General features: G+C 41.3%; 1 protein-coding gene across 3 annotated transcripts; it reads left to right on the top strand.

Annotated features, from left to right (window-relative positions):
• Window positions 1-5,531: 5,531 nt before the first annotated feature.
• On the top strand, window positions 5,532-16,070 carry egfl6 (EGF-like-domain, multiple 6). 3 transcript variants are annotated; one of them, XM_050048157.1, is made up of 13 exons: window positions 5,532-5,934; window positions 7,716-7,822; window positions 8,135-8,227; window positions 8,436-8,555; window positions 8,679-8,798; window positions 10,244-10,378; window positions 10,462-10,584; window positions 11,064-11,126; window positions 11,536-11,793; window positions 14,633-14,707; window positions 14,799-14,891; window positions 15,005-15,267; window positions 15,446-16,070. In XM_050048157.1, the coding sequence occupies exons 1-13, from the start codon at window positions 5,861-5,863 to the stop codon at window positions 15,551-15,553; spliced, it is 1,632 nt and encodes a 543-aa protein (XP_049904114.1). In that variant the 5' UTR covers window positions 5,532-5,860; the 3' UTR covers window positions 15,554-16,070. The 3 variants fall into 3 exon arrangements, with proteins under 3 accessions (XP_049904114.1, XP_049904115.1, XP_049904116.1); XM_050048158.1 differs by lacking the exon at window positions 11,064-11,126 and having other exon boundaries at window positions 5,533-5,934; XM_050048159.1 differs by lacking the exons at window positions 10,462-10,584; window positions 11,064-11,126 and having other exon boundaries at window positions 5,535-5,934.
• The last annotated feature ends 316 nt before the right edge of the window (window positions 16,071-16,386 follow it).

Here is a 16,386-nt window from a genome sequence, read left to right as displayed (position 1 = left end):
GAATTTTTATATGACTCAGTGGTTTGCATTTTATTAAGGCTTAAAGCTATGCATAATAACGGTGCGGCCACTTCAAGTGACAGGTGGCCGCTCTCCAATGACAAGTCATTACGACAGCGACAACGTTGGTTAGCTAAATTAACCATGGTGGGACCCCAAGTGTAGGTGCAACTGCCGCTATTTTAGTGGGTTTTTAGTTCGTGAACGTTAATTGTAACATTTTGGTCAATTGAATCATTTTATTTTGGTACTAAAAGACCTTCTATGGAATCAGATGTCCAGTTTTTCCAGTATGTACATTCTGTTTTGATGGCTTTAAACCTGTTTTTTGGTAGCGACAATTAGCATTAGCATTACCAGAATTAAGCACAGTTGCAAATGCACCGTGCTAACCAAGCTAGCAGCTAGAAGAAGGGTTATCTCCACCGTCTCGTCCAAATATGATCACTTCTGGCTCAAAAAATCCAAGATGGCAACGGCCAAAATGCCAAACTGGGAGTCCACAAACCAATGGGGGATGTAATATTAGCAACATCCATTATTTTATACAGTTGATGACTTGAACACATGATTTGATGTGTTTCCTTTCCACTTTTATACACAGAAGCATTAAGTCTTATTATTTACAATCACTTGTTTCATTCTCTGTCCTCACAAACTTCCAAATCTAACATGAGACAGATGGGCATGCAGGATACTCCAGTCAGAGTCATACACACCCAGTAAAAAAGATTTCCCAAGGTCACATCTATCATTGCAGCGGGAAGTCACGGCTCCCTCCCTGCACTGTTGCAGAGATCTTCATGGAGTAATACACAATTGATCAGGTTTTGGCGGTTTTTAGGAAGACCAGATTGCAACATAACAGGAAATGTCTTATTCAGAGACTGATGCTTTGAAGCCAGATCATCATTTTCTTGTCTGATAGTTAACCAACTTTAAATGAAATGCACAAATGATGGTTGCACATAGCCTCGCTGAATGTGACTATTATATAAACTTTAGTCAAATCCAGATAGCAGTGTTTGATGTATCTGAACACATCACCTCAAATAGTGTACCACAATATCTTTGATAAGCAGTGGCCCATTTTCACATGTGCTCACTGCAGTGCATTCATTGCTCATGTCATCTCCCACTCAGGGCAGGATGTGGTTGTGTACACACATCACTTTCAAAATAACTACTCAACAGTCTTGTCTCTCCTTTTATAGTAAAAGCCTTGCTCAATAGTGCCAGGGGCCACAGCGAAGGACTCTGAGTAGATGTGTGACCAACATAAGGGCCATTGACGCCCTTAAAAGAAAATTATCTTGCATGGGGGGTAGCTGATGTTACTGGAGTCTGCTAATCCCAGTTTCATCTGCATTATCAAATTATAACTTGATCGACCTATGTCTGCAAGCTTGGAGTTGATTTAAGTGAGAGGAGAGTACTGGCCTGAGTGAATGCCAGGAAGTGGGGAGGTACATTTCCTGAGGGTTAGCAATGCCTCAACTAAGTGCTGTGCTACTTCCAGACAGTTTTACAACATAAAGACACAAAGAAAACACAAATTTCAAGTCAAGTCAACACATGAAAAAGGGCCATGTGTAGGTCAAGACAAGATCTAACAACACACTTTAAACTAACCCTTTACTAACAGCAAAGTAGGCCGCTGACCCATCAGTAACCACTTCTCCTTATAATGTGCCTCAACCTGAGCTCTCTTTCAGGATATGATGCAGCTTATTTCAGTCAACACAAAGTATACACAGACAGACGGGGACCTCTGGCGATGCAGAAGATTCAAAGCTCATAATAATTCAGCACCGCTGGTAAAATTCTACTCTCAAACAGCTGAGATTTCTGTTCAGGTCTGTGCAGAACACAATAAACCACATATCAATCACACTCAATGAAGTGGTATGCATAACCTGTGGAGAACTAAAACAAATGTGCAATCCAAGTGATAGAACAGTTGGGTCTTATCATAATGAGAATGAAACTCCAATTATATGTAACTTAAAGGCATAGTATTTTGCAACACATGGTCCTTTGTCTGCCTCTTTGCTCTTTATGTGTTGGCAAGTGTTGAACTACGTCCCCCCCTCCTGGCAGAAAATGCAATTGAAGAAAAATAAAGAAACTCCCATCTCTGTGGTCCTTTAGGGGGAGATTACTTACACTAGACATAAAGTAACCTCTAAATTTAGATTACAAAAATATGAAATGGTAAACAATATGTACTTGTAATGTTTAAACGTAACTTTTTAAATATTAGCACTGAGAGCACAGCTACATTTGCCAGGCCATGCTTTTGTGAAACTCATTTACATCTCACAACAACACAATGCTTCATAACTACCACAAATTAAACAGTCTTTTTCCCCCAGCCATTTAAACATCTACACACACCTCAGCCGAGATTATTTTTAAAGGTCATACTTGCTAACTGAAAAGCCACTAAGCTGCACAGAAATCCAGTTTGATGAAAGTTGGAGCCAGAGTCTAAAGTCCATGCCTTTCTCCTGGACAGAAGATGGTGCTGTTGTCATGAGCATAAGAGCGTCATCAGGTTCACCAGACACCTAGCACAGAGCCCACACTGGCGCCGACACAGAAGTATCAAGACAGCAGCTCTAATGTATAGTACGCATGACCCACATGCTTGAGATGTCAGTCATGCAGAGTCAGGTTGCAGACGAGAAACAGAAATTGTGTGGGTTATTCTGCAGCACAGGAGCTCTTCCTAGGGTTGCCAGAGGTGGTAAAGACATAAGGCAGGATAAAAAATGAGGATAGAAAGAACTACATATGATGCTTTAAAGCTGCTGCTGTGAATAATGTCATGGATGATCTCATTCTTGTTTAATTTAAGAACACAGGCCAATAACTGAAGCTGTGCAGAAAACAACACAGCAAGCCATTGTTTGTAATAATACAGCTTTTCTTCCTTTCCTAGATTATCATTCTATCACATTCCATGATGTTAGCTGTAAGCCAAAAATCAACCCTCTATTTGCTATAGAGGAATTCAGATTATTGCCACTCCCACGTCATTCATTGGAGAAGAACATAACTTGCGTAAACCTGTCTCTTCAAAAAAATATAATACAACTTTTAAAAAGTTGTTGCCATGTCTACTGAAACTTTGTGACCAACTAAGCTCACCAAAAGTAGTATGGTAACACCTAAGTAAGTAAAACTACCTACATGAAGTTACAGAAACATTGTAATGGCAACTGAACTACACAGTTATAGGGACAGTTCAGCCCCAAATAAAAAATACATATTTTGCCTCTTACTTCTAGTGCTATTTATCAATCTAGATTTTTTTGGTGTAAGTAACCAAGTGTTGGAGATATCGGACATAGAGATGTCTGCCTTCTCTCCAATATAATGGAACTTGATAGCATTCAGCTTATATGTGTATGAAAAACTCAACAGCAATGTCGCTTTCCAGAAAACATGACCCGAGTGCTCAAGATAATACACAGACCTTGTTTATTTATTTATTTGTTTATTCATTTATTTAACAGGGTCAGTGCACAGATACTTAGCTGCACCAGAGTTAGCTATAAGCTAATTTTCATCCGAAGTCCCTGGGCAGGGAACAGAGAATAAATTCTCTGCTAAAAGACACTATTATATAAAAAACATAAGTACAAAATAGAACATATTCATGACACAACGGCTTCAGCAAGACAACACAACATCAAGTCATTGCAACAATAACAACAACAACAATAAAACTACAACATTAAGATATAACAAGATTTCATAGTGTTGGATCAAGTGTTTGAGTTCATGTGTGATGGGTACATACCTATACCAAGAAATTTTTCATGAGGAACTATTTTCTTTGTACCAAACTACACCTCCTGACTGTATCACAGCACAGAAGGAAATATGCATCTACTCATGGACGAAAGCCTTGTGTTCGCGACAGTACAAGATGTAAACATTAATGATGTCCCACTCGGCTGAGCTGCAATGTTAGCTAGCTCAGTGGTGCTAGGTGAGCCAGCAGTAGATGCACACTTCCTTCTGCGTGGTGATACGGTTGGTGGGTGTAGTGGAGTAGACAGAAAATAGTTCCTAAAAGAAACGTCTAACAACAAGGTCTGTGGATTCTCTGGGGTCGTGATCTCTGGAAAGAGACACTGCTGGTGAGTTTTTCAAATGGCGCATTGAGCACCAATTGTATTCCAGAGAGGGCAGACATCTCTACAGCTGATATCTCCAACACTCAAGCCAAAACTATATAGGTGTATAAAGAGCACTACAGGTAATATATATAATAATATAATATGTATTTTTGATTTTGGGGTGAACTGCCCCTTTAAACTATGGTGAATGAAAGACTTTGGTTAAGGTTCAGGTTACTGGGGTTTGTCCAAATATTTGCTCCCTTATTAACGGATATTACATACTTTCTGCCAACACCACCACACAGCGCTGCATATTTGTGGCAACCACTGCCTGCTCCCCAGCAACCACACTTCCTCCACCTCCCAAGCGTCCTCCTGGATTAGCATTTAGGAATTGCTGCATGTGGATACTGTAATATGAGTTGAGGTTCATCTTAATTGTCGTTGTGAACCCCTTGCTTTTTTAAGGAGTGTTTCTGAGCTGCAGAATCCATGCCACACTGATTTGTTTTGGACAATCACAAGAGCGGAGTCACGCCAAACTCAAATGTGTATTATTTTTGCAATAAATGGATGCAATAATGGGAGTGTCCAGAATGAATTTGTTTAGACCACACACTGTCCAAACAAAACGAGATATATAACCAACAATTAACAGGGTAAAACATTTCTGCTTCCTAACATGAGTGCTAAATGTCGGGCAAAATAATCACAGACTTGTATTGTTGAACTCAACTACAGTGTTTAACTGCTGACCTCCTTCTCAACTGAAGCTGTTTCCACTGCAGTTTTCATCATATTGAACCCCTTTGGACAATGTGGCGGTGGGCAGACATGCAGTGTGTAAATTACTTAAGTGAAAAAAGATTGCTTCTGTCATGGGAGAAGCATTCCAACAACAACAACAACGAACGTAAACTAACGCAGAAACTTCACCTGTCCATTTCTAAGGGTACAGAGGATCAGGACCAGATGTCGGAGCAGACTTTGAAAGGGTGAAAACTCATTAAACATTTTTATGGCTGGACTCAGAATTAGCATGTGTGAGAGAGCAACGCTTTATGTGCTACCTGGGAGTAAGACATCAAAGAACGCTGCAGCTGCTAATGACAGGCCTATGCATGCCTGAGTTCCACAATTAGCTGATACAGCTAATCATCCCCTCCAAAACTACAGCAGATCATTAAACAAAAACTGCATGAAAAGCTCAAGTTATCCCAGACAAAAAAAACAAGACCAACAAGTTCAACATTTGTACAACAGTATGATTTTTCCTCGTGGTGATCCACAGGAAGAGTTTCGTTTGGTCTTGTATAGAATTTCAGTGAGCAGAGGAGCACCCCTAAACCCAATCCCCACCCCCATTATTAACCCACTCCTACCTCCAAAAGTCACAACCTATCCCTCACAGTGCAGTGTCATTTCACAGAGTGTCAACCCACCTCTGGAATTTCAGAGAGGAAGAAGAGGAAGCAAATTATGGGACGCAGAGTAGAGCCGCAGCATTGAAGAGAGTGAGAGAGACAGAGATTTTTTTCCCCCCTGGAGGAGACTTTGACTTTGTGCTCTGGAAATCCAGCGTGCCTTGTGTGAAGCCTCGACTAAGACCTGTTCCCTGTCTAAGCATTTTAATGAGCGTGAGCCCTCAGGAGGAATAGTCGGAACTCACAGAAACCAAAGTCAGCCCCGTGGGAAGCAAAGCTCTCTAGCTGCTCACGGTCACAGACATGCAGCCATTCACCTTGGTCGGTGCTCTTTTCCTCGTGCTCCACATCTCCTCTGGTAGTGCAGAAGCCCATAGGTAAGTCAATGAGCCACAGCAACAGAGTGTTTGATGTTGTAATGTGTGTTTCTACGCTGAGACCTGCAGCAGGTGTAAATTTTAGATTTCTGTTTATTATTACATTTATATCCACCAATAAAAAACCAAAAGTACCACTAACAGCATTGCTAATATACAATTTAGCCCACTTCCTGTAGCCAAAAAAAAGGAATTACAACCATTTTAACTGCCAGTTCCTCCACATGCTTTGACTTTAGTGGAGCTTAAGGAGTAACACGAACCCCCCTATTTGACACTGAATTATGTTCTTTAAATCTTTACAGGGAAAACTGTTGTTTTGATGGTATGTACACACTGCTGCCCCTGCCAGCAGACGACTATGACAGCTATGATAGTGTGTCAGCTAAATGCGGCACAGCAACTGTTAATAACTGAAGAGCACCTGTCACACTTGGGAGCCCCTCTCCTGGGGGCTATTCTGGTGGATTTCTATCAAGTCTCAGATTGCCCCAGTCCCACTGGAGCCGAGGCTGCTTATAGGATGCTACTACCCCTGCGACATGTAAACATCTGGGAAATTAGAGTTTGGCATGGAGCCCATTTTTTCAAAATTGATTCACCTTGTTACCATGGTCTAAGGTCTAAAAATATAAATTAACATAAATGACTGTACCAAATACAAAAACTAGAGTGCTAAAACTCAAACTTGTGATGTCACCAAGTATAAAGTCTGGAGCTGCTTTATAGACAATGAATTGCGAAAGATTTTATAGATTAAACTGAGAGCACCCCAGGGAATCTTCTGAGTATTTTTACATTTTTCTGTCTCAAACACTACAATAGAATGAAGCTCATTTGGGTGTAAAAAAACAAAACAAACATTCTGTGGCTCCACAAATTCAGGCTCCCATTCATCGTCTGTGGAGCAGCTCCAGACTTTATACCCTACGACATCACAAGTTTGAGACTTACTTCTCTGGCTTCTGGATTTAAGAGAGAGTGGCTCATGTTCACGAACATTTATCGACCTTTTCTAGGCCATAGAAATGTTCCCCTTGAAGAGTAGAGATAATAAAGCTCAAAGCTTTCAAGTCAGAATTGGATGTGTGAGATTCTGATATGAATTCACTTAAGTTTGAATGGCATCCTAACACCTTAATTTAATTTACAGGTTAAAAATACACCCATGGAATATAATCTATACATCCTGTAGGTTATTTTGAAAGCAGCGCTGACTCGCTGACTGAAACTGAGAGTAACTTTACAGTAGATTCTCATCTGACTCCAGAAATTGGAGACATGTATGAAGATCAAGGTACCCTACAAAAGGAGGACATATGTTTGCTCATAAGGTATCAGTGTGCAATGCAGGAAGTGTCTGATTAGTGTGCTTTTATCTATGTGTAGCCTACATCCTGTCAGCTGGCTGTTGCTCCACAGGGAGCCCACTTTTATCACTAAGCAAGACTGCGAGAGGACACTTTATTTAGGTTGTTTGTTTTTTCACACAACTAACATAGGGACCAAAATGAAAGGAAGAGGATGGCTGGAATCTACAATTTGGAGAGCTTAGTGAGACTGTGGATGTGTTGGGATCATTTTTCAATGTTAATATATTTGAATTTGTGATATGCCATCAGTCATATGTCATTTAAATAATGTTACTATGACAAGATTTTGCTTTAAGGCCGAATTTGCTATCTGACGTTCCATGCATTAACCATGGGAGGCTATAAATTTTGCTGAGACAGTGAAATTACACATGTTACTGTACCTTCTGCTCCTCTCGTTCTACAAAGGCCCTACCGACAAGTCCTTACTGGAAACCAACCAGGTGTATGTCGCTATGGCAGGAGGCTGGAGTGTTGCTATGGCTGGAAGAAAAACAGTAAAGGACAGTGTGAGGGTAAGGGCAGTCCAGATTGATTATGAATGATACGTTTCATACATATATTTCTCATTTAATAACCTGCGACAGGTTACACATAATGCTTTTTTAATGAGTTAATTATATATAGTATCAAATTTACTAGTGTCCTAACAATTGTTATTCTTTTCATGAAAGATACAGTCCTAACTCAGAAAATGTGGAGGAAATGACAGTCTAGATTGAAAAACCTCACCTGCATAATAGAGCTGTGTGGTTTTACTATGATCCATTATTCTCAAACCACTGATATTTCTGGCGGTATTCTCTTCATGTTAAATGTTTTACCAGCTCAGTGTGACCACGGCTGCAAGCACGGAGAGTGTGTTGGCCCCAACAAATGCAAGTGTTTTCCAGGATACACCGGAAAGACATGTAACCAAGGTGGGCAGTTGGGGTCTGGAATATATGGGTCAAACTGGGTACAGGAAAATCAAATTTCCAGCTGATGACTGGTTTTAGTAGCTAATTTTAGGTATGTTTTACTGTAAGCAAATCTTGGTCTCTTGTGTTTCAATAAAAAAGCATTTTTGGGGTTTAAGAAAAGAGGGTGTTGTGGGTAAAAAAAAATGTATGTGACTCTTGTTTCTAGATCTGAATGAGTGTGGCCTGAAACCTCGACCCTGTGAGCATCGCTGCATGAACACCTACGGAAGTTACAAGTGCTACTGTCTCAATGGTTACACCTTAATGCCTGATGGATCTTGTGCAAGTGAGTCCCATCGTTCTACTATCCATACACACACTAAGTGGAAACACACACAAAAATATCAAAGTTGCCAAGTTTGACTTTTTGTCAATGTGTGTTTTTTTGTGTCTGTGTTCATGCATGTAGATTCCAGGACATGCTCTATTGCTCACTGTCAGTACGGCTGTGAGGAAGTTCAGGGGGAGATTCGCTGCCTCTGCCCATCTGCAGGGCTGCAACTGGGGCAAGATGGGAGGACTTGTGTAGGTGAGCAATCACACACACTCGATTACAAACACGAGGTAGGTCAAAAACCTATGTCCAATATAATGCATAACTAGAGAAAGGCCTAAGCAAGATGTAAGGAGAGTGAAAAATCAGTGGGAGCAATAGCCCTTATCTAAATAATGAATACTGACTCAAAAAAAAAAAAGTATTGACTTTGGCTTGTGTCTGTCTTATGGATTGGGAGTTTTTTCACAGTGGAACAATTCTGTACAGTTTCTATTATGTGGCTTTTGCATGCTTGGCTTGTATATCAGATGGATGCAATTAAGTTATATTTCTTCCCACAAAACTGCTTGAGCTGTGACAGAGCCAGTCTGGCATACTGATCACACAGGGGGAGTAATATAATAGTTCTGGAGCATTAAACTTCAGGATTACCATGGATTCGACACACTCCAAAATAGAGGTACAGCAGAAGTATGCTTTCACCCTGAAAATGTAGCAGAAAGTACATGTTTTCCAGATGTAATGCACTAAAACAGACAAATAATGGACCCTCAAGAGACACAAGCATGTCTACTGTATCCACCATGAAAATTTAAAGTAGTTTCTAACCATTTAAAGTACAAATTTAAACCTCAGCTAAACTAGAGCCAACGGCACCTTCCCTACTTCTGCTGTCCTTGCTTGAACCGCACCAATATTTAAACTTAGGATTCATTCTGATCTCAACTATACACCTGTGAAGTTTTGTGACTCTATCTTGCACGGTTGTGACATTACTGCGTCGACAAAATCCGTCCACAGACAGACAGACGGACTGACATATAAATAAACTCCTGGCAAACAGGCTCTGTGGTAGAACCACCAAAATAGGCGTCACCTGGACTATATTTCACCCTGATGACACACAGATTCACAAGGTGAAAACAGTACTATCTGTCATGGCTGGTAATCAGTTCATTAAATAATCGTCTCTACAGCAATAGGTGACGTTCAAAAGCATCCCTAATGTGGGTGTTACCATTAGCTTAAAAATCTTCTTGTACACATATCCTCCTGTGTTAAGTAGTTCACTGCATCCACAACATCAATAGCTCAGTTACCCACTCAGTGGAAGCACTACTTCCAGCCTGGCCAGGCGCCACTTCAAACATAAATTAGCAGTGATGCTAATGGGAAGCCAGTGAGGGATCATGTTTATGATCACTGGGATGGAGTGATGTACTTAGTACATCAATGATGGGGAAACTTCCTGCTGGCAGATAAAGAGGAGCAGCTGATGACTCCATGTGAATCAGAGAATCACAGTTATCCGTGGAAATTGTAAGCAGGAAGTGTCAAGGAACATAATGTGATGTGTTGTTTAAAAGTGACGAGATATTTAAAATTTCTAGTTACCAAGAATGAAGGTTTTGTGCTTGAACTTGATGAATATAATATCAAAGTTCCTTCATAATCCCCCCTCTGTTGTCTCCCTTCAGATATTGATGAATGCGTAACTGGGAAGAACCTCTGCCCGTACAACCGACAATGTGTAAACACCTTCGGCAGCTACTTGTGCAAGTGCCAAGACGGCTACGACCTGAAATATGTTGAAGGCAAATATGACTGTGTAGGTAAGGTATACAAGTTTATTACACCGCAACATTTGCAATCAATTCTGCTCCTAAAGGTACAAATAGGCTTCTTCCAATTCCAGACAGTGATGAGTGCGCAGCCGGCACCCACAAGTGCAGCCACCACGCTGTCTGTGTGAACACTCAAGGATCCTACAAGTGCAGGTGCAAGTCTGGCTTCAGAGGCAATGGCTTTGAATGCTCTGGTGAGATCCATGAACAGCGACAAAGAATCGTGACTAATGAGTTTTAGCGATGACTTTTGATATGTAATAACACTTATCACATCAAGCCATTCACAATAGATTTAAGGAACTCTAGTCGCAAGCCTTTCCCAGATGAGAGTAGTCAGATAGGTCAAGAGCAGTTTTACATCCACATATTTCATTTGGACTCCATAAACATCAGCAAACAACAGTCCTGCCAAGGCTAGCTTCCTGCTTTCAGACTCCACTCCTCTTTGCAGATGTTAGAAAGACAGATCCACAGATTGAAAACACACCTGTGTAAATATGACATTGTACAGTAGCCAGCCCTCTGAAGAGAAAGGAGAAAGACAGGTTGTGCTGTACCCTTCAAACCAGCATGTGTAGATGAAACAGGTGAAGCTTCATGTAGCCAAATGACATAAAAAGAATAGGCTAGGGGTTTCAGCACGAGTGAAAGATGCCTTTATTTTTTATAGTCAAGCCGTTTTATCAGAGGTCGTGGGATGGAGACAAAGGCAGTGCAGATGATTTCCTCAATGGTGAGACTGTGTGGATTCCAAGACTCTGCTTCCGTTGTTCACTCCCTGCACTGCAACCCCATTCATTCCCTCCTCTTGCCTCCTACTTTTAAGAACACCTCTCCAAACTCTCTCTCTTGCTCATGGCTGGAAATGTTGTATGTCCTCCACATGCACAGCTTGATATGAGACCTGGAATCCCCAGCATGACCCTTCGTATACAGAACTTGTGTGATAAAATGCTTGTGCACTTGAAACTCTGTCATGTGCAATGAATGCCACTGTCATGCATCACCTGCATGGAGTAGGACAAGAGCAGCAGCTGCAAAATACATGACAGCAAACACATCTGCATCCTGGTAAACTGCTGTCTTTCCCATTCATGATTGCGGTTCCACATGTCTGATCTGATTCCCCTTCCTGCCCACAGCCATCCCAGACTCTCAAGTGAGGACCAGGATTCTGGGAGGTACGCTGGGCAACGAGGACATCAAAAACGTTATCCCTGAACCGGTCGTGACACCGCCTCCTAAGCTCCGCGAGCAGCCTTTTGACTATGATGGAGAGGTCTATGTTGGCCCCCAGACTGAGCAGGGACAGGAGGACGCATTTCCTGAGGAAGAAGAGGAGGAGGAGGAAGAGGAGGAAGAGGAAGACAACCAGCTCAATCCAAGAGGAGATGTTTTCAGTAAGTTCCCTTTCGTTTGGCTCCTTTGCAGCAATTCTGGGTGGTCCACAATGCATTAACCATACACAGACTACACAAACACAGTTTCTACAAAGGCTTTGTTCTTGTGTCCACACAGCATCTGAATACAATTATCAATTTTTCAATAAATAGCAATAGTCAGGTCCAAACCTTCAAGCCTCGACCCCAGGCTGTATAATTCTTCTTGGAAGGTTTGATGTTACTAATAATGGAAAAACATATTTGTTGACTCTTTTTGGTGAACAACATGCTAAGACACATTGAATCTGATTAGTCCAAGATGTCCCACTTATTTCCACAAAGAACCACAAGACTTGTCACTGTCATGTCCTTCAGCATTGTAAAAATAGTCACCAACTCTAAGATCATGTTAACTTTAGGGGGGCTGTTCCGTATCACATTTTTTACACAATCAAATCCATTATTGTCAATATAGATGTTTTTATAGGCGCGATGGCTGTGCCCTGACACCTCGTCCAACTGGATGCAATGCGAACAAGCAAGAAAATCCTATTATTTCAGTGTTTCCCAATGAGGTTGTCCTAGCCTGCTCTGCAACGTGTCGCTTGTGTGCAAAAACACCCGCACTGGCTCTGTTTTGGTGAAGCTTCGCACACCTCCAACCTATTTTCATAGCATTATTGGAGGATTCATTTCCCTAGGCTTGCTCAGGGCTCGATAGGCCCCCTGAATGTTGTTGTCGCTTGTAGTATATCTGCACTCCATCCACTACAGTTTGCTCACTCACTGTATGTTAGGAAGAGGTGAAATATAAACAATGTTCAACTTTGGGAATGCAGCAACGCACGCCACATGTTATGTGACAAGGAACAATCAATCACGGCCTGCAAATTTCTTTACTTTCTTCCCTATATATCAGTTTATGACAGGCACGTTCAAAGTCTGGCCCAGGGGCCAATCGTGGCCTGCTGACTGATTTAAAGAGCTTGTGGCTTGTTGTTCAAAATACACGATGTGCGGCCCACCATACAATATTGGTTAATCAAGCGAGATCACTTTGCATTTTTTCCATTCAACTTATAGGACTGTCATATAGTGTGTAGACATGCACTGAGTAGAAACTGCACAGGCGGAACTAATGTATTTTCATAAAGATGCGATAAACAAGCAAACCAATGGTTACCTAATAGCAGACATTTTCTGCCTGATAGCAGTCATAGCCAGAGCAAACAAATGTAAAGTTGAACGCGAGGGCCGTCGTTTTCAAGAGTCCATATGATAACCCATATGATGCAAGAAGCAGCTGGCCCCCAGGTATTTTCACATTATCGAATCTGGCCCCCATTCAAAAATGACTGGACACCCCTGGTCTAATGTAACTATGGAGAAGTTGATCATTTAGTGCAGGGCCACCCAGAGCTGTACAATCTGTTAATATTGTTCGGACAATATTTAATACAAACCTAAAAACGAAGCCTTGAAGATCAGCTACGAACTCAGGAATTCTGATAAGTTATGGTCACTCAGCAACGTCAGGTGCAACCCGCCTCCTACTCTTGAAAGTTTGCACGAAATTAGTAACCAGTGGTATAAGATGCGTTGTGTGTCTCGGCTCTAAACTGACACATTTAAACTCTGTCATGATATCAAACCACTGGCTACAACAAATAAAAACTATCAAGATCACAAGAACCCAGCAATATATAATAAAGACGTTATCTGAACCAGTTTAATTGATTCCAAGACATAGCAGCGTCTAGCATGTCATTCATGCCTGAGTTGTGTGTATATATGCACAACCTGGCAACATATCCAGACACTTTCATCAGATAAAGAGAGAAGTGTGGGCAGTGTGGTCGTGCAGCGGTATGGTATTCACCTCAATGAGAAACCCCATACATGAGGTTACCTTTCACCACTAATCTTGATCTTCATGGAAACACCCAAGCCTGTGTAAGAACTCAGATAGCAAGAGGAGACAGGCCCCGAGACATCCATCACCTCCAGGGAGGAATTTTACTCTGTCGGCATGTGAGAGCCCAGGGATACAACTCATCCTGCTTCCCATCTCCTGGGAGGAGGGTGAGGAAGGGAGGGAGGTTACTAAGCCTCCAAGCCTTTTATTATGTTTTCCCCAAAACAGCTGTTGTGCAAACAGACTTGACTCCTAGTTGGAAAGTCTGTCATCAGCACTTTAGACCTCTCTAACACTAGCCCACTCTGGCTGAGCAGGTTCAGTAACCCCAGCTGTCACTCTTCTGACTCTCTAAGGCTGCTTACCATGGGGGTGGTTTTCTGCAAGAGCTTTAAAATACTTGGGGGGGCTGTATACCAAAGTTGTAGTTACATCTCAAGACATGAGTGACAGCAGGGCAGGTCTACACCTGTTGGTTAAAAGGCTCTTTCCGACTTTTGTTTCAGCGGGGAAAATCTCTCTGCTGCATAATTTTGGAATGTTCTTTATTCATCACATATTTTTAAAGGAATTCGTAGACAAAAGGTTCTGTCATTTTTATGAGGCGGAAATTTAAGGGGCAGATTTAATGAGATTTTGTAAGAGTGTAATTGTGATACAGCTGTGACTGCTTTTACTCATTTACTGATGATCACATTTAGCTGGAATTTAACATACTGGGTTGCCAATTTATTAGGTACACCTTGCTAAAAAGAATGCAGGCCTGCAATAAATCTTAGCTTCAGTTAAAAGTAAACAGTATAACCTTTCCGAAAGTAGGATTTATTGCAGGATTGTTGTATGCAATAAGCTAGGTGCACCTAATAAATTGGAAGTGGGTGTATATTTCGCTGAAGATTCATAAATTCACACTGATTTGTCTCTTTTAATCTCTAAACACAGTATCGGAGGACTTTGAATCAGTGTTCGGCCCAGCCACAGAAGTCAAAGAAATCGAAATTACACCAGTTCAGGAAGGTAATCAAATATCTGTTTATGTGCCATATTGTTATACAGTGACTGTTTATGTGACTATTTGCTAATGTGCTCCTGTTGTTTCACCTTCTAGAGTTTATCATGGATTGCAACTTTGATCAGGGAGCATGTGAGTGGGTCCAAGACAAGGCTGATGACATGGACTGGAGCGTAGCCTACCATAATGGTAACATATGCATGAATATGTTATGTTTTGTTTGTGTTTTACAGGTTATATAAGATTATTTTAGGTTTGTGCATTCACATGCATTCAGTAATAAGTGCTACAAACTCCTCCAGATGCCGAGTACTACATGGCCATGAGTGGGCTTCTAGGGGAGCCGGACGATATCGCCAAGCTGAAGTTGCTTCTCAGTGACCGCGCCCAGCAGGGCAGCTTCTGCCTCACCTTCGACTACCGTGTGGTGGGCCAAAATGTGGGAACGGTCAGGGTGCTGCTGGATAACAATGCTTACCCAGTCTGGGAGCAGAGCCGAAGCAGAAACCAGGAGTGGCAGACAGAGCTCCTCACTGTGGCCTGGAAAGAGGAGGCACCAGAATCTGTGAGTCATCTGATAGCTTTTTAAGACATATTACTGATGAATGATTGTCAAACTAGAGCTGTAACTGCTAACAATAATATCACAAAAGGAGGTTGAACAAGACAATGTTGTATTTCATTTGGTTCGCAGTATGTTTGAAATGTTTGAAGATGCAACGGTACCCTTAAATGTCTTTCAGATCATCTTTGAAGCTCAGCATGGGAAAGATATCGGAGGAGAGATCGGGCTGGACAATGTTGTGCTGACCTCAGGGCCCTGTCAAGACGATGTCAGTCCATTCGTTTAAGAAGAATCATCACCCAGGGTTTACAATTGAAAATCTGCTCTAACTGATACATGTGAAATATTCCTGTTTCCTTTCCGCATGGTCTGGAGTTTCTCAGTGTTTCCTCATGGCTTAGCCACAATACATCCACATAAAGATACAAAAGCATGGTCTCAGTGGAAGATTATGTGTTATCAGTGAATGCATGTTTACTTCTATCTTTATTTTCAAAATGGTCTCTCAGCGTACAGATAACTCAGATCTCAGGAATAGGTGGAAATGCAAACTTTGTGTGTAAGTTAGATGTAACAGTATTGTGCTTAGTCATTTGTTGTGTATGTGATTGCTGAAGTTAACTGAAAAATAATCTACCACATGTAATGTGAATTCTTAGGGTGAATTATATCTGACATTCAATCTTAGATGAATAACCTTTTTGAAGGCTGGTTAGTTTAAATGATAACAGTGCATAATAGAACTGCTGTAAATTTTGCTTTCATGTTATGTTGTACTATTACATTAAATCTGTTTTTTCTAACTCTGTCTACTGATCTTTTTTTACACCTGGATACATAATCTTGTAGGCTGTAGGCCTCTAAAACCAGATCATCACCTAGACTTACCTGATACTGAAGTGAATGTATGATATCAGGACAAAATCTATGGTAATATGCTAAAGAATGGGGGTGATTTTAGGAGATTCGGTCTGCTGACTGAAGAAATGTCACCACAAATGTAAATTTATGGATGCCAGGGCTGGTTTTATACCACAGAAAATTGATTTGTGGCAGTCTCTGACAACCAAGGACTCAGCTGGTGAGAGGATTACAGGACATGTTTGGCTGGCATCCTGT

The sequence above is a fragment of the Epinephelus moara genome, chromosome 7 (assembly GCF_006386435.1).
Source record: "Epinephelus moara isolate mb chromosome 7, YSFRI_EMoa_1.0, whole genome shotgun sequence".
In the NCBI taxonomy this organism is placed as follows: Eukaryota; Metazoa; Chordata; class Actinopteri; order Perciformes; family Serranidae; genus Epinephelus; species Epinephelus moara.
This window is presented reverse-complemented; position numbering and strand designations above follow the sequence as displayed.

Excerpts from the sequence above, each read along its gene's own strand:
- egfl6 (XM_050048157.1), top strand. The coding sequence starts at position 5,861 with ATGCAGCCATTCACCTTGGTCGGTGCTCTTTTCCTCGTGCTCCACATC. Across the intron at positions 5,935-7,715 it reads GGTAGTGCAGAAGCCCATAG|GCCCTACCGACAAGTCCTTA; the intron begins GTAAGTCAATGA and ends CGTTCTACAAAG. Across the intron at positions 8,556-8,678 it reads GCCTGATGGATCTTGTGCAA|ATTCCAGGACATGCTCTATT; the intron begins GTGAGTCCCATC and ends TCATGCATGTAG.